At 35.6% G+C, this 25,661-nt stretch overlaps 1 protein-coding gene across 2 annotated transcripts; it reads left to right on the top strand.

The window, feature by feature from the left end:
* The first annotated feature begins 735 nt into the window (after positions 1-735).
* On the top strand, positions 736-25,000 carry LOC133650119 (high mobility group-T protein-like). 2 transcript variants are annotated; one of them, XM_062046955.1, is made up of 5 exons: positions 736-873; positions 5,733-5,912; positions 5,983-6,131; positions 24,145-24,319; positions 24,491-25,000. In XM_062046955.1, the coding sequence occupies exons 2-5, from the start codon at positions 5,766-5,768 to the stop codon at positions 24,635-24,637; spliced, it is 618 nt and encodes a 205-aa protein (XP_061902939.1). In that variant the 5' UTR covers positions 736-873; positions 5,733-5,765; the 3' UTR covers positions 24,638-25,000. The 2 variants fall into 2 exon arrangements, with proteins under 2 accessions (XP_061902939.1, XP_061902940.1); XM_062046956.1 differs by lacking the exon at positions 24,491-25,000 and adding an exon at positions 24,393-24,411 and having other exon boundaries at positions 24,145-24,360.
* Positions 25,001-25,661: the final 661 nt, after the last annotated feature.

Genomic DNA, 25,661 nt, shown 5'->3' with positions numbered 1-25,661 from the left:
CATTTAAAAAATTGCAAAAGATGTCCAGAATACTGTGGAATTATGAAATGAAAACAGAGCTTTTTGTATAGGATTCTACGGGGTACCATAACTTCCGTTACTCGGACTTCGTCACGCGCATACGTCATCATACCGCGATGTTTCAGCCGGATATTTCCCGGGAATTTTAAAATGTCACTTTATAAGTTAACCCGGCCGTATTGGCATGTGTTGCAATGTTAAGATTTCATCATTGATATATAAACTATCAGACTGCGCGGTCGGTAGTAGTGGCTTTCAGTAGGCCTTTAAGAAACATATATTATCTATCGATAATTTAGTGAGAATGTATCCCTCTTTAAAAAAAAAAAAAAGGTCCCATTTAAAAGGGGAGTGAGTTGCAGCCATGTGGTGTCTCTTCCAGGTGAGCACACCTTGTTCAGCTTAAATAGCTCATTTGCGCATGGTCAGAAAAGCACAATGGAGCCAAGACTCCTCAAAAAAAACGGTAAAGGACGGTAAAGGAGTGTTTCCGAGTGCCACGGCAAAGCCAGCGTGCGGTGCAGCAGCCGTGCAACAGCCGTGGAGCAGCCGTGGAGCAGCCGTGGGGCAGGACTAACAGCAGCTCCAGCATGCTCACTACAATGTTTTTGTATTGACGCGCCCCCGGAAAGCTCAGTGACGTCGCGGCCGAGGCGACCAATGGCAGCCCGTCTTCTATTAGGACAATGAAAATCCCCCGGCCAATCAGAGGCGCGCTCAGCCGGGCGCCGACCAATGGCGAGCGAGCACCGTGGAGAGTAACGCTGAGAGAAGCTGGGAGTGAAGACACTGCGTATCGCCTCACTCCAGCCAGCCATTGCCAGCATTTGACAAGCCAGCCTCGGTCTTCTGGTGAGTACAAACCCGCAATATTTCCACTGTCCACAACCACCACGATCCCTTATATCGGGCGAACAGCTAGCCTTTGATAGTTGGACGTTGTTTGTATTATAATTTTTTTACTTAAACCTGTAAAAAAAAAAAAAAAATTACACCGTTACTGGTCCAGCGTGTAATAAGCACGAAATAAATATTCGCCTCGCGAAGACTCGACGACCAAACTCGGATTTGACAAAAGTGAAAAATTTGCAATAATCCCCCGGTGCGGTGTGTACAAAATGGTGTCTAACGACCGTGTGGTTATCGCGTGAAAAATCGGCGAAATGTCTCGACGGTTAGCGACAATGAAGACTGCCATTGCACAGCTGTCATGTCACAACACACAAAATGTCCGCAAAGTGTAGAAAAACGGCAAAACGGCGTGAAAGGGACATAAGGACGTGTGTTTAGCGACTCTTTTAGCCCCTTTTTGAGTAAAAAAAAAAAAATGAAAAAAAATAAACCTTTACTGTAATGGCTGACTGTACTGGTATAAGAAACAACAGTGATCAACGCAGTTTGCATGTAACTTTTACCAAGCGGCTTATCTCGCTCGCCGAGCCCGCCAACGCTCCGCCCGACCCGGCCACGATCCAGACGAGGGTCCGGCGGTTCTATCGGTGCCTGGCGTGGGGTGAGCGCGGAGCGGTCGCGCTGCCCTCTGCCGCGCGGCGAATGGCTGACACAAAGAGAGGGAAGCCATGTTTGCTAGCGTGAAGACGGAGCGGCCATTAGCCGCCATAGAGCCGCACTAGCTCGCTCTCCCAATGCATTGCTATACGCGGGCTGGGTAACACGGCGGTGCACACTGGCCGGTTCGTCGGGCGACATCCAGCCCGGCTCGCCGGAGGTTTTGTCGGCGTCCCCGAGCTCGGCTGGCGGCGGAAGGAGACATTTGAAGGGGACTTTCTTTCATCAGGAGGCCATTCTCACAAAATGGAAGAAGAAATATTGCCGTCGTTTGCTGACCTCCTTTCCCCAGCACGGAGCGCCATTACTCCAACTAACTTGGCGCTGCTCTTTTCAACATTTTCAACCAATAAACGTTTCATCCTTTTTCGCTTTTTTCTCTCTCTTTTTCTATAAAAACACAAAACATGAGGTTTTTGCCACACAGAAAGAGGAGCGGCTGTTGGTGTTGAATAACGGTTTTATAATTGTAATAAATACATTTTGACGTGTGGTTTGTCTCCTTTTACTTGGTGCATTTGGTTCATTTTCAAGTGTTTTTTTTTTCTTTCTCTCTCTCTCGAGGCGTCAACGTAAAGAAGTTGACGTCTTACATCACAAAGAGGACAAGTTGTGTTTATTATCCACTTTTCGTTCAAGCGCCATCATGTCAACACTGGATTGAATACAAAGAGCAAATGATTTAGCGCAACTTTCTAAAGACAAACTCTCAACAGCAGTTTCATTTTATTCGATTTTTTTTTTTAAATCCACCCATTTGGAGCCCAAAGACTGCAGAGACCATTTATTAAGGAAAGGTTTAAACACCTTTTTAAATCATTATGTTATGAACTTTTCTTAGGTTTTTATTCTATTTTATATATTGATATGAATACTATTCTGTTTTTTAAAGGTTTAAAACACGTTCTTTACTAATCATATTACACATTTGTTACTTTTTTTTAATTTTATTTATTGATTATGATTATTACTATTCTCTCAATGTTATGTTTTTTAGGTTTTTTTTTAATTAACATTTTTAATCAGGCTTTTTACTGATCATGTTATGAACTTTTCTTAGGTTTGTTAAAAAAAATTTTTTATTTATTGATATGATTATTATTCTCTCAATGTTATGTTTTTTATTTATTTATGATTATTGCTCTTCTCTCAATGTTGTTTTTTTGTTTTCTGAAAAAATTACACATTTTTATCACTTTTTTTTACTGGTTATGTTATGAACTTTTCTTAGGTTTTTAAATATTTTAATTCTATTTTATTTATTGATATGATTACTATTCTCTCAATGTTTTTTTTATAGGTTAAATACACCTTTTAATTAGACATTCTTTACTTATCATGTTATTGTTTTTTTAAATTATTTTAATTATTGATATGATTATTATTCTTTCAATGTTATTTTGGTTTTAAAAAATCTTGTCTTTTTTCTTTATGAACTTTTCTTAGGTTTTTAAAATTATTTGTATTCTATTTTATTTATTGATATTATTATTATTCTCTCAATGTTATGTATTTTTAACATTTTAATTCATGATTATTGTTATTCTGTTATGTTTTTTTATTTAAAAAAAAACACTTTTTTTTACTGATCATGTTATGAACTTTTCTTAGGTTTTTTACATTTTTATTTTATTTTATTTATTGATATGATTACTATTCTCTCAATGTTTTTTTTAAAGGTTAAAGACACATTTTAATTAGGCATTCTTTACTAATCATGTTATACTTAGTGTTTTATTCTATTCATTGATATGATTATTATTCTCTTAATGTTATTTTATTTTGTTTAAAAAAAATCTGTCTTTTTACTGATCACTTTATGAACTTTTCTTAGGTTTAAAAAAATATTTTATTCTATTTTATTTATTGATATAATCACTATTCTCTCAATGATGTTTTTTTAAAGGTTAAAGACACATTTTAAATAGGCGTTCTTTACTAATCATGTTATACTTTTCTTAGTTTTTTTAATTTTAATTGTATTTATTGATATGATTATTACTATTCTCTTATGTTTAAAATAAAAAAAAGTAAACATTTTTAATCAAGCTTTTTTACATGGTATACATTACTACTACTATTCTCTCAATGTTATGTTTTTTTAAAGGTTAAAGACACATTTTAATTAGGCATTCTTTACTAATCATGTCATACTTTCTTATTTTATTTTATTTATTGATGTGATTATTACTATTCTCTCAATGTTATGTTATTTTTTTAAAAAAGTTAACATTTTTAATTAGGCTTTTTACTAATGTTATACATTTTTTTTGTTTAGTTTTATTCTTTACTGCTATTATTACTACTACTACTATTCTCTCAATGTTATGTTTTTTAATTAGGCGTTCTTTACTAATCATGTCATACTTTTCTTAGTTTTTAAAAATTGTATTCTATTATTTCTTGAGAAGATTACTATTTTCTCAATGTTATGTTTTTGTGTTTTTAAAAAAAGGCTAAAGACACATTTTTAATCAGGGTTTTTACTAATCATTTTTATAAATCATTAGGTTTGTTATTTATTACTATTATTACTACTACGATTCTCTCAATGTTAGCTTTTTTTTTTTAAAGTTAAAGACTCATTTTAATTAGGCGTTCTTTAATAATCATGTGATACTTTTTTAAAATTATTATTTTATTTATTAATATGATTATTAATGTTTTTAAAAAAAGTTAACATTTTTAATTAGGCTTTTTACTAATCATGTCGTACATTTTTAGGTGTACTTGTATACTTTATTGCTATTATTACTACTACTACTATTTTCTCAATGTTATGTTTTTATTCATATAATTCAATATTAATAGTTTTACATATATTTTAAAATATGTTTTATATATATGTATATATATGTATGTGTGTGTGTGTGTGTGTGTATATATATATATATATATATATATATATATATATATATATATATATATATATATATATATATATATATATATATATATATATATATATATTAGGGATGTCCGATAATGGCTTTTGCCGATATGCCGATATTGTCCAACTCTTTAATTACCGATACTGATATCAACCGATACCGATATATACAGTTGTGGAATTAACACATTATTATGCCTAATTTGGACAACCAGGTATGGTGAAGATAAGGTACTTTTTAAAAAATGAATAAAATAAAATAAGATAATTAAATTAAAAACATTTTCTTGAATAAAAAAGAAAGTAAAACAATATAAAAACAGTTACATAGAAACTAGTAATTAATGAAAATTTGTCAAATTAACTGGTAAAGGTTTGTATTATTAGTGGAGCAGCAGCACGCACAATCATGTGTGCTTACGGACTGTATCCCTTGCAGACTGTATTGATATATATTGATATATAATGTAGGAACCAGAATATTAATAACAGAAAGAAACAACCCTTTTGTGTGAATGAGTGTAAATGGGGGAGGGACTTTTTTTGGGTTGGTGCACTAATTGTAAGTATATATTGTGTTTTTTATGTGGATTTATTTTTAAAAAACCAAAAAAAAAACCCGATACTGATAATAAAAAACCGATACTGATAAAAAAAAAACGATACCGATAATTTCCGATATTACATTTTAACGCATTTATATATCTCATATATATATATATATATATATATATATATATATATATATATATATATATATATATATATATATATATATATATATATATATATATATAGTGCTGTCAAATGATGATTAGTCACACTTTTGAATTTGGACTAATTGTGATTGATCACAGTAAATTAAATTAACCTAAAATTTTGACATTTTGACAAAAATGCAAATTTATCACCAAAATGTCATACTTTTTTTTTTTTTTTTTTTAAATTTTAATGTACAACATTTATTTGAAATAATATTGAAACAGACAAATAATAAAATAAATCTGATTATACAATATTTTTTAGTGATTAATCACAAATTTTTGACTGCACTATTTTTATACTATTTTTAGATAGCATTATTTTATCCATTTTCCAGTGTGGATGTCTCAAAGGTGGTGTATTTCCTCAAATTAAAAATAAAAAAATTAAAGTGTGTTTTCCTCTCTTACTTTTTTGTTGTTGAAAGCACTTTGTGTATGCAAAGTGCTGCATAAATAACGTTTGTTTGTTTGACCGATTCCCCCTTCAGATTTTTGCGTGTTAGGTGTTTTACCCGGCCAGGATGAGGAAAGATCCCTCCAAACCAAGGGGCAAGATGTCCTCCTACGCCTACTTTGTGCAGACCTGCAGGGAGGAGCACAAGAAGAAGCATCCCGAAGCTTCGGTCAACTTTTCCGAGTTCTCCAAGAAGTGCTCTGAGAGATGGAAGGTACGTTTTCTAGGGTTTACCTTCCGAATACTCTTTTGACGACCCGAGTACTACTCGCGCATCCTTGCAGACCATGTCCGCCAAGGAGAAGGGCAAGTTCGAGGACTTGGCCAAGCTGGACAAGGTGCGCTACGAGCGCGAGATGGTCAACTACGCCCCCGCCGGCAGAGGCGGCAAGCAGAAGAAGTTCAAGGACCCCAACGCCCCCAAGAGGCCCCCGTAAGTCCCTCATGTCCACGAGGCCAGTGGGGCCCAAACTCAAGCGGTTCTTGAGTCAAAACCATTCTTGCAGGGTATTATTTGGAATGGACAAAAAAAATAGTTATTTAAGACGTCTTATATTAGGAGTGGACATTAGTGGTGTGAATGTTTGGATACCTATAACGATTCGATTCTGTTGCTCAATTCCGAATTGATTCTTGAGTCAAACCGATTCTCGCAGTGTATTATTTGGAATAGACTGGGAAAACAAGTTTTTAAGTGCGTCTTATATTAGGAGTGGACATTAGGGGTTTGACTCTTTAGACACCTATAACGATTCGGTAAAATTTTGATTTTCAAGTCAGAATCAATTCTTTCAAACCGATTCTTGCAGTGTAATTTGGAATAGACCAAAAAAAATAGTTACTAAGAGCGTTTAATTAAAGACGTCTTATATTAGGAGTGGACATTAGTGGTGTGAATGTTTGGACACCTATAACGATTCGATTCCGTTGTTCAATTCAGAATTGATTCTTGAGTCAAACCGATTCTCGCAGTGTATTATTCGGAATAGATGGGGAAACATTTTTTTAAGGGTGTCTTATATTAGGAGTGGACATTAGGGGTTTGACTCTTTAGACACCTATAACGATTCAGTAAAATTCAGATTTTTCAATTCAGAATCGATTCTTGATTCAAAACGATTCTTGCTGTGTATTATTTGGAATAGACCAACAATTTTTTTTATTAATGGCATCTTATTAAAGACGTCTTATATTAGAGGAGTGGACATTGGTGGTGTGAATGTTTGGACACCTATAACGATTCGATTCTGTTGTTCAATTCCGAATTGATTCTTGAGTCAAACCGATTCTCGCAGTGTATTATTTGGAATAGATGGGGAAACATTTTTTTTAAGGGTGTCTTATATTAGGAGTGGACATTAGGGGTTTGACTCTTTAGACACCTATAACGATTCAGTAAAATTCAGATTTTTCAATTCAGAATCGATTCTTGATTCAAAACGATTCTTGCTGTGTATTATTTGGAATAGACCAACAATTTTTTTTATTAATGGCATCTTATTAAAGACGTCTTATATTAGAGGAGTGGACATTACTGGTGTGACTGTTTGGACACCTATAACGATTCCATCCCGTTGTTCAATTCCGAATTGATTCTTGAGTCAAACCGATTCTCGCAGTGTATTATTTGGAATAGATGGGGAAACTTTTTTTTAAGGGCGTCTTATATTAGGAGTGGACATTAGGGGTTTGACTCTTTGGACACCTAACGATTCGGTAAAATTCAGATTTTTCAATTCAGAATCGATTCTTGATTCAAACCGATTCTCGTACTGTATTTGGAATAGACCAAAAAAAAAAAAGTTATTAAAGACGTCTTATATTAGGAGTGGACATTAGTGGTGTGAATGTTTGGACACCTATAACGATTCGATTCCGTTGTTCAATTCCGAATTGATTCTTGAGTCAAAACGATTCTCGCAGTGTATTATTTGGAATAGACCAAAAAAAATAGTTATTAGGAGCGTTTAATTAAAGACGTCTTATATTAGGAGTGGACATTAGTGGTGTGAATGTTTGGACACCTATAACGATGTGATTCCGTTGCTCAATTCCGAATTGATTCTTGAGTCAAAACGATTCTTGCAGTGTATTATTTGGAAAAGACCAAAAAAAATAGTTATTAGGAGCGTTTAATTAAAGACGTCTTATATTAGGAGTGGACATTAGTGGTGTGAATGTTTGGACACCTATAACGATTCGATTCCGTTGTTCAATTCCGAATTTATTCTTGAGTCAAAACGATTCTCGCAGTGTATTATTTGGAATAGACTGGGAAAACAAGTTTTTAAGTGCGTCTTATATTAGGAGTGGACATTAGGGGTTTGACTCTTTGGACACCTAACGATTTGGTAAAATTCAGATTTTTCAATTCAGAATCGATTCTTGATTCAAACCGATTCTCGTACTGTATTTGGAATAGACCAAAAAAAAAAAAGTTATTAAAGACGTCTTATATTAGGAGTGGACATTAGTGGTGTGAATGTTTGGACACCCATAACGATTCGATTCTGTTGTTCAATTCAGAATTTATTCTTGAGTCAAACCGATTCTCGCAGTGTATTATTTGGAATAGACTGGGAAAACAAGTTTTTAAGTGCGTCTTATATTAGGAGTGGACATTAGGGGTTTGACTCTTTAGACACCTATAACGATTCGGTAAAATTCAGATTTTTCAATTCAGAATCGATTCTTGCTGTGTATTATTTGGAATAGACCCAAAAAAAAATGTTATTAATGGCATCTTATTAAAGACGTCTTATATTAGAGGAGTGGACCTTGGTGGTGTGAATGTTTGGATACCTATAACGATTCCATCCCGTTGTTCGATTTAGAATTGATTCTTGAGTCAAACCGATTCTCGCAGTGTATTATTTGGAATAGATGGGGAAACATTTTTTTAAGTGCGTCTTATATTAGGAGTGGACATTAGGGGTTTGACTCTTTGGACACCTAACGATTCGGTAAAATTCAGATTTTTCAATTTAGAATCGATTCTTGATTCAAACCGATTCTTGCTGTGTATTTGGAATAGACCAAAAAAAAAAAGTTATTAAAGACGTCTTACATTAGAGGAGTGGACATTAGTGGTGTGAATGTTTGGACACCTATAACGATTCGATTCCGTTGTTCAATTCCGAATTGATTCTTGAGTCAAAACGATTCTCGCAGTGTATTATTTGGAATAGACCAAAAAAAATAGTTATTAGGAGCGTTTAATTAAAGACGTCTTATATTAGGAGTGGACATTAGTGGTGTGAATGTTTGGACACCTATAACGATGTGATTCCGTTGCTCAATTCCGAATTGATTCTTGAGTCAAAACGATTCTTGCAGTGTATTATTTGGAAAAGACCAAAAAAAATAGTTATTAGGAGCGTTTAATTAAAGACGTCTTATATTAGGAGTGGACATTAGTGGTGTGAATGTTTGGACACCTATAACGATTCGATTCCGTTGTTCAATTCCGAATTTATTCTTGAGTCAAAACGATTCTCGCAGTGTATTATTTGGAATAGACTGGGAAAACAAGTTTTTAAGTGCGTCTTATATTAGGAGTGGACATTAGGGGTTTGACTCTTTGGACACCTAACGATTTGGTAAAATTCAGATTTTTCAATTCAGAATCGATTCTTGATTCAAACCGATTCTCGTACTGTATTTGGAATAGACCAAAAAAAAAAAAGTTATTAAAGACGTCTTATATTAGGAGTGGACATTAGTGGTGTGAATGTTTGGACACCCATAACGATTCGATTCTGTTGTTCAATTCAGAATTTATTCTTGAGTCAAACCGATTCTCGCAGTGTATTATTTGGAATAGACTGGGAAAACAAGTTTTTAAGTGCGTCTTATATTAGGAGTGGACATTAGGGGTTTGACTCTTTAGACACCTATAACGATTCGGTAAAATTCAGATTTTTCAATTCAGAATCGATTCTTGCTGTGTATTATTTGGAATAGACCCAAAAAAAAATGTTATTAATGGCATCTTATTAAAGACGTCTTATATTAGAGGAGTGGACCTTGGTGGTGTGAATGTTTGGATACCTATAACGATTCCATCCCGTTGTTCGATTTAGAATTGATTCTTGAGTCAAACCGATTCTCGCAGTGTATTATTTGGAATAGATGGGGAAACATTTTTTTAAGTGCGTCTTATATTAGGAGTGGACATTAGGGGTTTGACTCTTTGGACACCTAACGATTCGGTAAAATTCAGATTTTTCAATTTAGAATCGATTCTTGATTCAAACCGATTCTTGCTGTGTATTTGGAATAGACCAAAAAAAAAAAGTTATTAAAGACGTCTTACATTAGAGGAGTGGACATTAGTGGTGTGAATGTTTGGACACCTATAACGATTCGATTCCGTTGTTCAATTCCGAATTGATTCTTGAGTCAAAACGATTCTCGCAGTGTATTATTTGGAATAGACCAAAAAAAATAGTTATTAGGAGCGTTTAATTAAAGACGTCTTATATTAGGAGTGGACATTAGTGGTGTGAATGTTTGGACACCTATAACGATGTGATTCCGTTGCTCAATTCCGAATTGATTCTTGAGTCAAACCGATTCTCGCAGTGTATTATTTGGAATAGACGGGGGGGTGGGGGGGGGGGGAGTTTTTAAGGGCGTCTTATATTAGGAGTGGACATTAGGGGTTTGACTCTTTGGACACCTATAACGATTCGGTAAAATTTTGATTTTCAAGTCAGAATCGATTCTTGATTCAAACCGATTCTCGCAGTGTATTATTTGGAATAGACCAACAATTTTTTTTATTAATGGCATCTTATTAAAGACGTCTTATATTAGAGGAGTGGACATTGGTGGTGTGAATGTTTGGATACCTATAACGATTCCATCCCGTTGTTCAATTCAGAATTGATTCTTGAGTCAAACCGATTCTCGCAGTGTATTATTTGGAATAGATGGGGAAACATTTTTTTAAGGGTGTCTTATATTAGGAGTGGACATTAGGGGTTTGACTCTTTGGACACCTAACGATTTGGTAAAATTCAGATTTTTCAATTCAGAATCGATTCTTGATTCAAACCGATTCTCGTACTGTATTTGGAATAGACAAAAAAAAAAAAAGTTATTAAAGACGTCTTATATTAGGAGTGGACATTAGTGGTGTGAATGTTTGGACACCTATAACGATTCGATTCTGTTGTTCAATTCAGAATAGATTCTTGAGTCAAACCGATTCTCGCAGTGTATTATTTGGAATAGACTGGGAAAACAAGTTTTTAAGTGCGTCTTATATTAGGAGTGGACTTTAGGGGTTTGACTCTTTCGACACATAACGATTCAGTAAAATTCAGATTTTTCAATTCAGAATCGATTCTTGCTGTGTATTATTTGGAATAGACCAAAAAAAATAGTTATTAGGAGCGTTTAATTAAAGACGTCTTATATTAGGAGTGGACATTAGTGGTGTGAATGTTTGGACACCTATAACGATTCGATTCTGTTGTTCAATTCAGAATTGATTCTTGAGTCAAACCGATTCTCGCAGTGTATTATTTGGAATAGACTGGGAAAACAAGTTTTTAAGTGCGTCTTATATTAGGAGTGGACATTAGTGGTGTGAATGTTTGGACACCTATAACGATTCTATTCCGTTGTTCAATTCCGAATTGATTCTTGAGTCAAACCGATTCTCGCAGTGTATTATTTGGAATAGACTGGGAAAACAAGTTTTTAAGTGCGTCTTATATTAGGAGTGGACATTAGGGGTTTGACTCTTTAGACACCTATAACGATTCGGTAAAATTCAGCTTTTTCAATTCAGAATCGATTCTTGATTCAAAACGATTCTTGCTGTGTATTATTTGGAATAGACCAACAATTTTTTTTATTAATGGCATCTTATTAAAGACGTCTTATATTAGAGGAGTGGACATTACTGGTGTGAATGTTTGGACACCTATAACGATTCGATCTGATTCCAATGTTCAATTCAGAATCGATTCTTGAGTCAAACCGATTCTTGCAGTGTATTATTTGGAAAAGACAAAAAAAAATAGTTATTAGGAGCGTTTAATTAAAGACGTCTTATATTAGGAGTGGACATTAGTGGTGTGAATGTTTGGACACCTATAACGATTCCATCCCGTTGTTCAATTCCGAATTGATTCTTGAGTCAAACCGATTCTCGGAGTGTATTATTTGGAATAGATGGGGAAACATTTTTTTAAGGGCGTCTTATATTAGGAGTGGACATTAGGGGTTTGACTCTTTGGACACCTAACGATTCGGTAAAATTCAGATTTTTCAATTTAGAATCGATTCTTGATTCAAACCGATTCTCGTACTGTATTTGGAATAGACCAAAAAAAAAGTTATTAAAGACGTCTTACATTAGAGGAGTGGACATTAGTGGTGTGAATGTTTGGACACCTATAACGATTTGATTCCGTTGTTCAATTCCGAATTGATTCTTGAGTCAAAACGATTCTCGCAGTGTATTATTTGGAATAGACCCCAAAAAAAAGTTATTAGGAGCGTTTAATTAAAGACGTCTTATATTAGGAGTGGACATTAGTGGTGTGAATGTTTGGACACCTATAACGATTCGATTCTGTTGTTCAATTCAGAATTGATTCTTGAGTCAAACCGATTCTCGCAGTGTATTATTTGGAATAGACTGGGAAAACAAGTTTTTAAGTGCGTCTTATATTAGGAGTGGACATTAGTGGTGTGAATGTTTGGACACCTATAACGATTCGGTAAAATTCAGATTTTTCAATTTAGAATCGATTCTTCATTCAAACCGATTCTCGTAGTGTATTTGGAATAGACCAAAAAAAAGAAAGTTATTAAAGACGTCTTACATTAGAGGAGTGGACATTAGTGGTGTGAATGTTTGGACACCTATAACGATTCGATTCCGTTGTTCAATTCCGAATTGATTCTTGAGTCAAAACGATTCTCGCAGTGTATTATTTGGAATAGACCAAAAAACAAGAAGTTTCTAATGATGTCTTATATTAGGAGTGGACATTAGTGGTGTGAATGTTTGGACACCTATAACGATTCGATTCCGTTGTTCAATTCCGAATTGATTCTTGAGTCAAAACGATTCTTGCAGTGTATTATTTGGAATAGACCAAAAAAAATAGTTATTAGGAGCGTTTAATTAAAGACGTCTTATATTAGGAGTGGACATTAGTGGTGTGAATGTTTGGACATCTATAACGATTCGATTCTTTTGTTCAATTCAGAATTGATTCTTGAGTCAAACCGATTCTCGCAGTGTATTATTTGGAATAGATGGGGGAATTTTTTTTAAGGGCGTCTTATATTAGGAGTGGACATTAGGGGTTTGACTCTTTGGACACCTAACGATTCGGTAAAATTCAGATTTTTCAATTCAGAATCGATTCTTGATTCAAACCGATTCTCGTACTGTATTTGGAATAGACAAAAAAAAAAAAAAGTTATTAAAGACGTCTTATATTAGGAGTGGACATTAGTGGTGTGAATGTTTGGACACCTATAACGATTCGATTCTGTTGTTCAATTCAGAATTGATTCTTGAGTCAAACCGATTCTCGCAGTGTATTATTTGGAATAGACTGGGAAAACAAGTTTTTAAGTGCGTCTTATATTAGGAGTGGACATTAGGGGTTTGACTCTTTAGACACCTATAACGATTCGGTAAAATTCAGATTTTTCAATTCAGAATCGATTCTTGGTGTGTATTATTTGGAATAGACCAAAAAAAAATGTTATTAATGGCATCTTATTAAAGACGTCTTATATTAGAGGAGTGGACATTAGTGGTGTGAATGTTTGGACACCTATAACGATTCGATCTGATTCCAATGTTCAATTCAGAATCGATTCTTGAGTCAAACCGATTCTTGCAGTGTATTATTTGGAATAGACCAAAAAAAAAAGTTAAGGACATCTTATTAAAGACGTCTTATATTAAGTGGGCATTGGCGGTGTGAATGTTTGGATACTTATAACGATTCCATCCCGTTGTTCAATTCAGAATTGATTTTTGAGTCAAACCGATTCTCGCAGTGTATTATTTGGAATAGATGGGGAATTTTTTTTTAAGGGTGTCTTATATTAGGAGTGGACATTAGGGGTTTGACTCTTTGGACACCTAACGATTCAGTAAAATTCAGATTTTTCAATTCAGAATCGATTCTTGATTCAAACCGATTCTCGTACTGTATTTGGAATAGACCAAAAAAAAAAGTTATTAAAGACGTCTTATATTAGGAGTGGACATTAGTGGTGTGAATGTTTGGACACCTATAACGATTCGATTCTGTTGTTCAATTCAGAATTGATTCTTGAGTCAAAACGATTCTCGCAGTGTATTATTTGGAATAGATGGGGAAAACAAGTTTTTAAGTGCGTCTTATATTAGGAGTGGACATTAGGGGTTTGACTCTTTCGACACCTATAACGATTCGGTAAAATTCAGATTTTTCAATTCAGAATCGATTCTTGCTGTGTATTATTTGGAATAGACCAAAAAAAAAATGTTATTAATGGCATCTTATTAAAGACGTCTTATATTAGAGGAGTGGACATTAGTGGTGTGAATGTTTGGACACCTATAACGATTCGATCTGATTCCAATGTTCAATTCAGAATCGATTCTTGAGTCAAACTGATTCTTGCAGTGTATTACTTGGAATAGACCAAAAAAAAAAGTTAAGGACATCTTATTAAAGACGTCTTATATCAGGAGTGGACATTGGCGGTGTGAATGTTTGGATACCTATAACGATTCCATCCCGTTGTTCAATTTAGAATTGATTGTTGAGTCAAACCGATTCTCGCAGTGTATTATTTGGAATAGACTGGGAAAACAAGTTTTTAAGTGCGTCTTATATTAGGAGTGGACATTAGGGGTTTGACTCTTTAGACACCTATAACGATTCGGTAAAATTCAGATTTTTCAATTTAGAATCGATTCTTGATTCAAACCGATTCTTGCTGTGTATTATTTGGAATAGACCAAAACATTTTTTTATTAATGGTATCTTATTAAAAACGTCTTATATTAGAGGAGTGGACATTAGTAGTGTGAATGTTTGGACACCTATAATGATTCCATCCCGTTGTTCAATTCCGAATTGATTCTTGAGTCAAACCGATTCTCGCAGTGTATTATTTGGAATAGATGGGGACATTTTTTTTTAAGGGCGTCTTATATTAGGAGTGGACATTAGGGGTTTGACTCTTTGGACACCTAACGATTCGGTAAAATTCAGATTTTTCAATTCAGAATCGATTCTTGATTCAAACCGATTCTCGTACTGTATTTGGAATAGACCAAAAAAAAAAAAAAGTTATTAAAGACGTCTTATATTAGGAGTGGACATTAGGGGTTTGACTCTTTAGACACCTATAACGATTCGGTAAAATTCAGATTTTTCAATTCAGAATCGATTCTTGCTGTGTATTATTTGGAATAGACCCAAAAAAAATGTTATTAATGGCATCTTATTAAAGACGTCTTATATTAGAGGAGTGGACATTGGCGGTGTGAATGTTTGGATACCTATAACGATTCCATCCCGTTGTTCAATTTAGAATTGATTCTTGAGTCAAACCGATTCTCGCAGTGTATTATTTGGAATAGATGGGGAAACTTTTTTTTAAGGGCGTCTTATATTAGGAGTGGACATTAGGGGTTTGACTCTTTGGACACCTATAACGATTTGGTAAAATTCAGATTTTTCAGTTTAGAATCGATTCTTGATTCAAACCGATTCTCGCAGTGTATTATTTATATTTGGAATAGACCAAAAAAAAAAAAGTTATTAAAGACGTCTTATATTAGGAGTGGACATTAGTGGTGTGAATGTTTGGACACCTATAACGATTCGATTCTGTTGTTCAATTCAGAATTGATTCTTGAGTCAAACCGATTCTCGCAGTGTATTATTTGGAATAGACTGGGAAAACAAGTTTTTAAGTGCGTCTTATATTAGGAGTGGACATTAGGGGTTTGACTCTTTAGACACCTATAACGATTCGGTAAAATTCATGTTTTTCAATTCAGAATCGATTCTTGATTCAAACCGATTCTTGCTGTGTATTATTTGGAATAGACCAAAAAAAAAAGTTAAGGACATCTTATTAACGACGTCTTATATTAGGAGTGGACATTGGTGGTGTGAATGTTTGGACACCTATAACGATTCGATCTGATTCCAATGTTCAATTCAGAATCGATTCTTGAGTCAAATCGATTCTCGCAGTGTATTATTTGGAATTTGCGGGGTGGGGAAGTTTTTAAGGGCGTCTTCACCAAATAATACGTTGCAAGAATCTGTTTGAATTGATTCTAAATTGAATCGTCACCCCAGTAATTGGATCGAGTCGTTAAGCGTCCAAAGAGTCACACCATTAATGTCTACTCCTAATATAAGACGCCTTTGATAACTGTTTTTTTAATAATACCAGATACTAATACTGCAATAATCAGTTTGAATCAAGAATCAATTCTGAATTAAAAACCGGATTCGGATCGAATCGTTGGGTGTCCAAACATTCACACCACTAATGTCCACTCCTAATATAAGACGTCCTTAGAAACTTCTTGTTTTTTGGTCTATTCCAAATAATACACTGCAAGAGTCGGTTTGACTCAAGAATTGATTCTGAATTGAACATCGGAATCGGATCGAATCGTTATCGGTGTCCAAACATTCACACCACTAATGTCCACTCCTAATATAAGACGTCCTTAGAAACTTCTTGTTTTTTGGTCTATTCCAAATAATACACTGCAAGAGTTGGTTTGACTCAAGAATTGATTCTGAATTGAACATCGGAATCGGATCGAATCGTTACAAGTGTCCAAACATTCACACCACTAATGTCCACTCCTAATATAAGACGTCCTTAGAAACTTTTTTGGTTGTTTTTTCCCCCCAAATAACACACTGCAAGAATCGGTTTGACTCAAGAATAAATTCTTAATTGAAAATCGGATTGAATCGAATCGTTATAGGTGTCCAAACATTCACACCACTAATGTCCACTCCTAATATAAGACGTCCTTAGAAACTTTTTTTTTCTTTTTTCCTCCCAAATAATACACTGCAAGAATCGGTTTGACTCTAGAATCAATTCTCAATTGAACATCGGAATCGAATCGTTATAGGTGTCCAAACATTCACACCACTAATGTCCACTCCTAATATAAGACGTCCTTACAAACTTCTTGTTTTTTGGTCTATTCCAAATAATACACTGCAAGAATCGGTTTGACTCAAGAATCAATTCTCAATTGAACATCGGAATCGAATCGTTATAGGTGTCCAAACATTCACACCACTAATGTCCACTCCTAATATAAGACGTCCTTAGAAACTTTCTTTTTTTTTTTTTCTCCAAATAACACACTGCAAGAATCGGTTTGACTCAAGAATCAATTCTCAATTGAACATCGGAATCGAATCGTTATAGGTGTCCAAACATTCACACCACTAATGTCCACTCCTAATATAAGACGTCCTTACAAACTTCTTGTTTTTTGGTCTATTCCAAATAATACACTGCAAGAATCGGTTTGACTCAAGAATCAATTCTCAATTGAACATCGGAATCGAATCGTTATAGGTGTCCAAACATTCACACCACTAATGTCCACTCCTAATATAAGACGTCCTTAGAAACTTTTTTTTTTTTTTTTTCTCCAAATAACACACTGCAAGAATCGGTTTGACTCAAGAATCAATTCTCAATTGAACATCGGAATCGAATCGTTATAGGTGTCCAAACATTCACACCACTAATGTCCACTCCTAATATAAGACGTCCTTAGAAACTTCTTGTTTTTTGGTCTATTCCAAATAATACACTGCAAGAATCGGTTTGACTCAAGAATCAATTCTCAATTGAACATCGGAATCGAATCGTTATAGGTGTCCAAACATTCACACCACTAATGTCCACTCCTAATATAAGACGTCCTTAGAAACTTTTTTTTTTTTTTTTTCTCCAAATAACACACTGCAAGAATCGGTTTGACTCAAGAATCAATTCTCAATTGAACATCGGAATCGAATCGTTATAGTTGTCCAAACATTCACACCACTAATGTCCACTCCTAATATAAGACATCCTTAGAAACTTTTTTTTTTTTCTTCTCCAAATAACACACTGCAAGAATCGGTTTGACTCAAGAATCAATTCTCAATTGAACATCGGAATCGAATCGTTATAGGTGTCCAAACATTCACACCACTAATGTCCACTCCTAATATAAGACGTCCTTAGAAACTTCTTGTTTTTTGGTCTATTCCAAATAATACACTGCAAGAATCGGTTTGACTCAAGAATCAATTCTCAATTGAACATCGGAATCGAATCGTTATAGGTGTCCAAACATTCACACCACTAATGTCAACTCCTAATATAAGACGTCCTTAGAAACTTCTTTTTGGGAGTCTATTCCAAATAATACACTGCAAGAGTTGGTTTGACTCAAGAATTGATTCTGAATTGAACAACGGAATCGAATCGTTATAGGTGTCCAAACATTCACACCACTAATGTCCACTCCTAATATAAGACACCCTTTAACAACTTTTTTTGGTCTATTCCAAATAATACTACAAGAATCAGTTTGACTCAAGAATCAATTCTGAATTGAACATCGGAATCAAATCATTATAGGTGTCCAAAAATTCACACCACTAATGTCCACTCCTAATATAAGACACCCATAAACAATTTTTTGTGGTCTATTCCAAATAATACACTGCAAGAATCTGTTTGACTCAAGAATCAATTCTGAATTGAACATTGGAATCGAATCGTTATAGGTGTCCAAACATTCACACCACTAATGTCCACTCCTAATATAAGACGTCCTTAGAAACTTCTTGTTTTTTGGTCTATTCCAAATAATACACTGCAAGAATCGGTTTGACTCAAGAATCAATTCTCAATTGAACATCGGAATCGAATCGTTATAGGTGTCCAAACATTCACACCACTAATGTCAACTCCTAATATAAGACGTCCTTAGAAACTTCTTTTTGGGAGTCTATTCCAAATAATACACTGCAAGAGTCGGTTTGACTCAAGAATTGATTCTGAATTGAACAACGGAATCGAATCGTTATAGGTGTCCAAACATTCACACCACTAATGTCCACTCCTAATATAAGACACCCTTTAACAACTTTTTTTGGTCTATTCCAAATAATACTACAAGAATCAGTTTGACTCAAGAATCAATTCTGAATTGAACATCGGAATCAAATCATTATAGGTGTCCAAACATTCACACCACTAATGTCCACTCCTAATATAAGACATCCTTAGAAACTGTTTTTTTTTTGTCTATTGCAAATAATACACTGCAAGAATCGGTTTGACTCAAGAATCAATTCTCAATTGAACATCGGAATCGAATCGTTATAGGTGTCCAAACATTCACACCACTAATGTCCACTCCTAATATAAGACATCCTTAGAAACTTCTTGTTTTTTGGTCTATTCCAAATAATACACTGCCAGAGTCGGTTTGACTCAAGAATTGATTCTGAATTGAACATCGGAATCGGATCGAATCGTTACAAGTGTCCAAACATTCACACCACTAATGTCCACTCCTAATATAAGACGTCCTTAGAAACTTTTTTTGTTTTTTTCCCCTCCCAAATAACACACTGCAAGAATCGGTTTGACTCAAGAATTAATTCTCAATTGAACATCGGAATCGAATCGTTATAGGTGTCCAAACATTCACACCACTAATGTCCACTCCTAATATAAGACGTCCTTAGAATTTATTTTTTTTTTTTTCTCCAAATAACACACTGCAAGAATCGGTTTGACTCAAGAATCAATTCTCAATTGAACATCGGAATCGAATCGTTATAGGTGTCCAAACATTAACACCACTAATGTCCACTCCTAATATAAGACGTCCTTAGAAACTTTTTTTTTTTTTTCTCTCCAAATAACACACTGCAAGAATCGGTTTGACTCAAGAATCAATTCTCAATTGAACATCGGAATCGAATCGTTATAGGTGTCCAAACACTCACATATTCACTAATATAAGACGTCCTTAGAAACTTCTTGTTTTTTGGTCTATTCCAAATAATACACTGCAAGAGTCGGTTTGACTCAAGAATCGATTCTGAATTGAACATAGGAATCGGATCGAATCGTTACAAGTGTCCAAACCAGGGGTCACCAACCTTTTTGAAACCAAGGGCTACTTCTTGGGTACTGATTAATCCGAAGGGCTACCAGTTTGATACACACTTTAATGAATTGCTAGAAATAGCCAATTTGCTCAATTTACCTTTAACTCTATGTTATTATTAATAATTAATGATATTTATTTTTGTGGAAACACTGATCATCTTAATGATTTCTCACAATACATATATATAGAAACAGATAAATATCAATATGCAACACTTTATTTTCATATTTTCTCTAAGTGCACATTTTTCAAATTGAACATTTTCAAATGATCACTTCTAAGACAGTCTTGTGAAATCACAATATCCCATTTTAACTAGCTAGCCACTAACATTTTTGAACAAATCATGAATTACTTTGCACCATGTTTGTACAAATAATAACTCATGTAAAATACAAAAGTCAACTCTCAAATTTTTAAATAACTCATGTCACACTTTGAACTGGACACCAAATCTGTTATCTGTTTCTTTGTCAGTTAGTGAAGACCAAGTCTTTAAAATATTTTCTTGGATTTTCAAATTCTATTTGAGTTTTGTCTCTTTTAGAATTAAAAATGTCGAGCAAAGCGAGACCAGCTTGCTAGTAAATAAATAAAATTTAAAAAATAGAGGCAGCTCACTGGTAAGTGCTGCTATTTGAGATATTTTTAGAACAGGCCAGCGGGCTACTCATCTGGTCCTTATGGGCTACCTGGTGCCCGCGGGCACCGCGTTGGTGACCCCTGGTCCAAACATTCACACCATTAATGTCCACTCCTAATATAAGACGTCCTTAGAAACTTTTTTTTTTTTTTTTTTTTTCTCCAAATAATACACTGCAAGAATCGGTTTGACTCAAGAATCAATTCTTAATTGAAAATCGGATTGAATCGAATCGTTATAGGTGTCCAAACATTCACACCACTAATGTCCACTCCTAATATAAGACGTCCTTAGAAACTTTTTTTTTTCTTTTTTTTTTTTCTCTCCAAATAATACACTGCAAGAGTCTGTTTGACTCAAGAATTGATTCTGAATTGAACATCGGAATCGGATGGAATCGTTACAAGTGTCCAAACATTCACACCACTAATGTCCACTCCTAATATAAGACGTCCTTAGAAACTTTTTTTTTTCTTTTTTTTTTTTCTCTCCAAATAATACACTGCAAGAGTCTGTTTGACTCAAGAATTGATTCTGAATTGAACATCGGAATCGGATGGAATCGTTACAAGTGTCCAAACATTCACACCACTAATGTCCACTCCTAATATAAGACGTCCTTAGAAACCTTTTTTTTTTTTTTCTTCTCCAAATAATACACTGCAAGAATCAGTTTGACTCAAGAATCAATTCTCAATTGAACATCGGAATCGAATCGTTATAGGTGTCCAAACATTCACACCACTAATGTGCACTCCTAATATAAGACACCCATAAACAATTTTTTGTGGTCTATTCCAAATAATACACTGCAAGAATCAGTTTGACTCAAGAATTGATTCTGAATTGAACATCGGAATCGGATCGAATCGTTACAAGTGTCCAAACATTCACACCACTAATGTCCACTCCTAATATAAGACGTCCTTACAAACTTCTTGTTTTTTGGTCTATTCCAAATAATACACTGCAAGAATCGGTTTGACTCAAGAATCAATTTTCAATTGAACATCAGAATCAAATCGTTATCGGTGTCCAAACATTCACACCACTAATGTCCACTCCTAATATAAGACACCCTTTAACAATTTTTTTTGGTCTATTCCAAATAATACACTGCAAGAATCAGTTTGACTCAAGAATCGACTCTGAATTGAACATCGGAATCAAATCGTTATAGGTGTCCAAACATTCACACCACTAATGTGCACTCCTAATATAAGACGTCCTTACAAACTTCTTGTTTTTTGGTCTATTCCAAATAATACACTGCAAGAGTCGGTTTGACTCAAGGATTGATTCTGAATTGAACATCGGAATCGGATCGAATCGTTACAAGTGTCCAAACATTCACACCACTAATGTCCACTCCTAATATAAGACGTCCTTAGAAACTTCTTGTTTTTTGGTCTATTCCAAATAATACACTGCAAGAATCGGTTTGACTCAAGAATCAATTCTCAATTGAACATCGGAATCGAATCGTTATAGGTGTCCAAACATTCACACCACTAATGTCCACTCCTAATATAAGACGTCCTTAGAAACTTATTTTTGGGAGTCTATTCCAAATAATACACTGCAAGAGTCGGTTTGACTCAAGAATTGATTCTGAATTGAACATCGGAATCGGATCGAATCGTTACAAGTGTCCAAACATTCACACCACTAACGTCCACACCTAATATAAGACATCCTTAGAAACTTCTTGTTTTTTGGTCTATTCCAAATAATACACTGCAAGAATCGGTTTGACTCAAGAATCAATTCTCAATTGAACATCGGAATCGAATCGTTATAGGTATCCAAACATTCACACCACTAATGTCCACACCTAATATAAGACGTCCTTAGAAACTTCTTGTTTTTTGGTCTATTCCAAATAATACACTGCAAGAGTCGGTTTGACTCAAGAATTGATTCTGAATTGAACATCGGAATCGGATCGAATCGTTACAAGTGTCCAAACATTCACACCACTAATGTCCACTCCTAATATAAGACGCCCTTAGAAACTTTTTTTTTTTTTTTTTTTTTTTTTTCTTCTTCAAATAATCACACTGCAAGAATCGGTTTGACTCAAGAAACAATTCTTAATTGAAAATCGGATTGAATCGAATCGTTATAGGTGTCCAAACATTCACACCACTAACGTCCACACCTAATATAAGACATCCTTAGAAACGTTTTTTTTTTTGTCTATTGCAAATAATACACTGCAAGAGTCGGTTTGACTCAAGAATTGATTCTGAATTGAACAACGGAATCGAATCGTTATAGGTGTCCAAACATTCACACCACTAATGTCCACTCCTAATATAAGACGTCCTTAGAAACTTCTTGTTTTTTGGTCTATTCCAAATAATACACTGCAAGAATCGGTTTGACTCAAGAATCAATTCTCAATTGAACATCGGAATCGAATCGTTATAGGTGTCCAAACATTCACACCACTAATGTCAACTCCTAATATAAGACGTCCTTAGAAACTTCTTGTTTTTTGGTCTATTCCAAATAATACACTGCAAGAGTCGGTTTGACTCAAGAATCGATTCTGAATGGAACATCGGAATCGGATCGAATCGTTACAAGTGTTCAAACATTCACACCATTAATGTCCACTCCTAATATAAGACGTCCTTAGAAACTTTTTTTTCCCTCCAAATAACACACTGCAAGAATCGGTTTGACTCAAGAATCAATTCTTAATTGAAAATCGGATTGAATCGAATCGTTATAGGTGTCCAAACATTCACACCACTAACGTCCACACCTAATATAAGACATCCTTAGAAACTGTTTTTTTTGTCTATTCCAAATAATACACTGCAAGAGTCGGTTTGACTCAAGAATTGATTCTGAATTGAACATCGGAATCGGATCGAATCGTTACAAGTGTCCAAACATTCACACCACTAATGTCCACTCCTAATATAAGACGTCCTTAGAAACTTTTTTTGTTTTTTTTCCCTCCCAAATAACACACTGCAAGAATCGGTTTGACTCAAGAATCAATTCTCAATTGAACATCGGAATTGAATCGTTATAGGTGTCCAAACATTCACACCACTAATGTCCACTCCTAATATAAGACGTCTTTAGAAACTTCTTGTTTTTTGGTCTATTCCAAATAATACACTGCAAGAATCGGTTTGACTCAAGAATCGATTCTCAATTGAACATCGGAATCGAATCGTTATAGGTGTCCAAACATTCACACCACTAATGTCCACTCCTAATATAAGACGTCCTTAGAAACTTCTTTTTGGGTGTCTATTCCAAATAATACACTGCAAGAATCGGTTTGACTCAAGAATCGATTCTCAATTGAACATCGGAATCGAATCGTTATAGGTGTCCAAACATTCACACCACTAATGTCCACTCCTAATATAAGACACCCTTTAACAACTTTTTTTGGTCTATTCCAAATAATACTACAAGAATCAGTTTGACTCAAGAATCAATTCTGAATTGAACATCGGAATCAAATCATTATAGGTGTCCAAACATTCACACCACTAATGTCCACTCCTAATATAAGACACCCTTAATAACTTAATTTCTTTTGGGTGGGGGTGGTTCCAGCTCGGCCTTCTTCGTCTTCTGCGCCGAGTTCCGCCCCAAGGTGAAGAGCGAGAGTCCCGGCCTGACCATCGGGGACGTGGCCAAGAAGCTGGGCGAGATGTGGAACGGCACCGCCTCCGAGGACAAGCAGCCCTACGAGAAGAAGGCGGCCAAGCTGAAGGAGAAGTACAAGAAGGTAAGCATGGAGGAGGAGGAGGAGGAGTCTGGTACAAGAAGGTAAGCCAGGAGGAGGAGCCTGGTACAAGAAGGTAAGCCAGGAGGAGGAGGAGTCTGGTACAAGAAGGTAAGCCATGAGGAGAAGTCCGGACTCCTCACTCCACTCTGACCCTCGCTCCGTTCCCCGCAGGACGTGGCGGCGTATCGCTCCAAGGGCAAGGCGGGCAGCGCTCCGGCCAAAGCGCCGGCCAAGGCGGAGAAGAAGGACGACGACGACGACGATGACGACGACGAGGAGGACGAAGACGAGGACGAGGACGACGACGACGACGAGTAGCGAGGCTTCACGACCCCGTCCGTGCACACGCCCGACCTCCTGGAAGAAGGAAGTGTCAGAGGGGCGAAGAAGGAATATCACTTGTTTTTATGCTGTACAGTTTGTTTGTAAAGTTAACACCACCCTTCATGTCCTCCACCCACCCTGCCCTAGGACTTAATGTCCTCCATCTACCCTGCCCCAGGCCTTCATGTCCTCCACCTACCCTGCCCTAGGACTTCATGTCCTCCATCTACCCTGCCCTAGGCCTTCATGTCCTCCACCTACCCTACCCTAGGTAGGGCTTCATGTCCTCCACCCACCCTGACCTAGGCCTTCATGTCCTCCACCTACCCTACCCTAGGCCTTCATGTCCTCCATCTACCCTGCCATGTCCTCCACCTACCCTGCCCTAGGCCTTCATGTCCTCCACCCACCCTGCCATGTCCTCCACCCACCCTGCCATGTCCTCCACCTACCATGCCCTAGGCCTTCATGTCCTCCACCCACCCTGCCCTAGGACTTAATGTCCTCCATCTACCCTGCCCTAGGCCTTCATGTCCTCCACCTACCCCGCCCTAGGCCTTCATGTCCTCCACCCACCCTGCCATGTCCTCCACCCACCCTGCCCTGTCCTCCACCTACCCCGCCCTAGGGCTTACCGTACTTAGCCTAGCTCCATGTGCACAGCGCTTAAAACAAAAAAACAACAAAAAAGGATCTTGAGTGTTTTTTTCTTTGTCTTTTTCATTTCCTCGTTCTCTGACAATTGACGTATCAGTTGTGCTGATCTTTATGTACCACTGTAATAGCAAAGTCTGCTTTATTGTTCAAATTTAAATTGCTTCTGATGTCAATAAACATTTTTTTAATAACGCCGTTTGTTCAATGGAGGACGAGCACTTTAAAATGTTGACTTAATGCTAACAATATAGTTAGTAAGTTGTCACAATAATGTTATTGGAAGAAGTTACTTACATTATATTAGAAAATAATCTTGACATTTGACATTTCTTGCTATTTCAAAGCTTTTTACTGTTTTTTT

Source organism: Entelurus aequoreus, linkage group LG05, assembly GCF_033978785.1.
Source record: "Entelurus aequoreus isolate RoL-2023_Sb linkage group LG05, RoL_Eaeq_v1.1, whole genome shotgun sequence".
Lineage (NCBI taxonomy): Eukaryota > Metazoa > Chordata > Actinopteri > Syngnathiformes > Syngnathidae > Entelurus > Entelurus aequoreus.
This window is presented reverse-complemented; position numbering and strand designations above follow the sequence as displayed.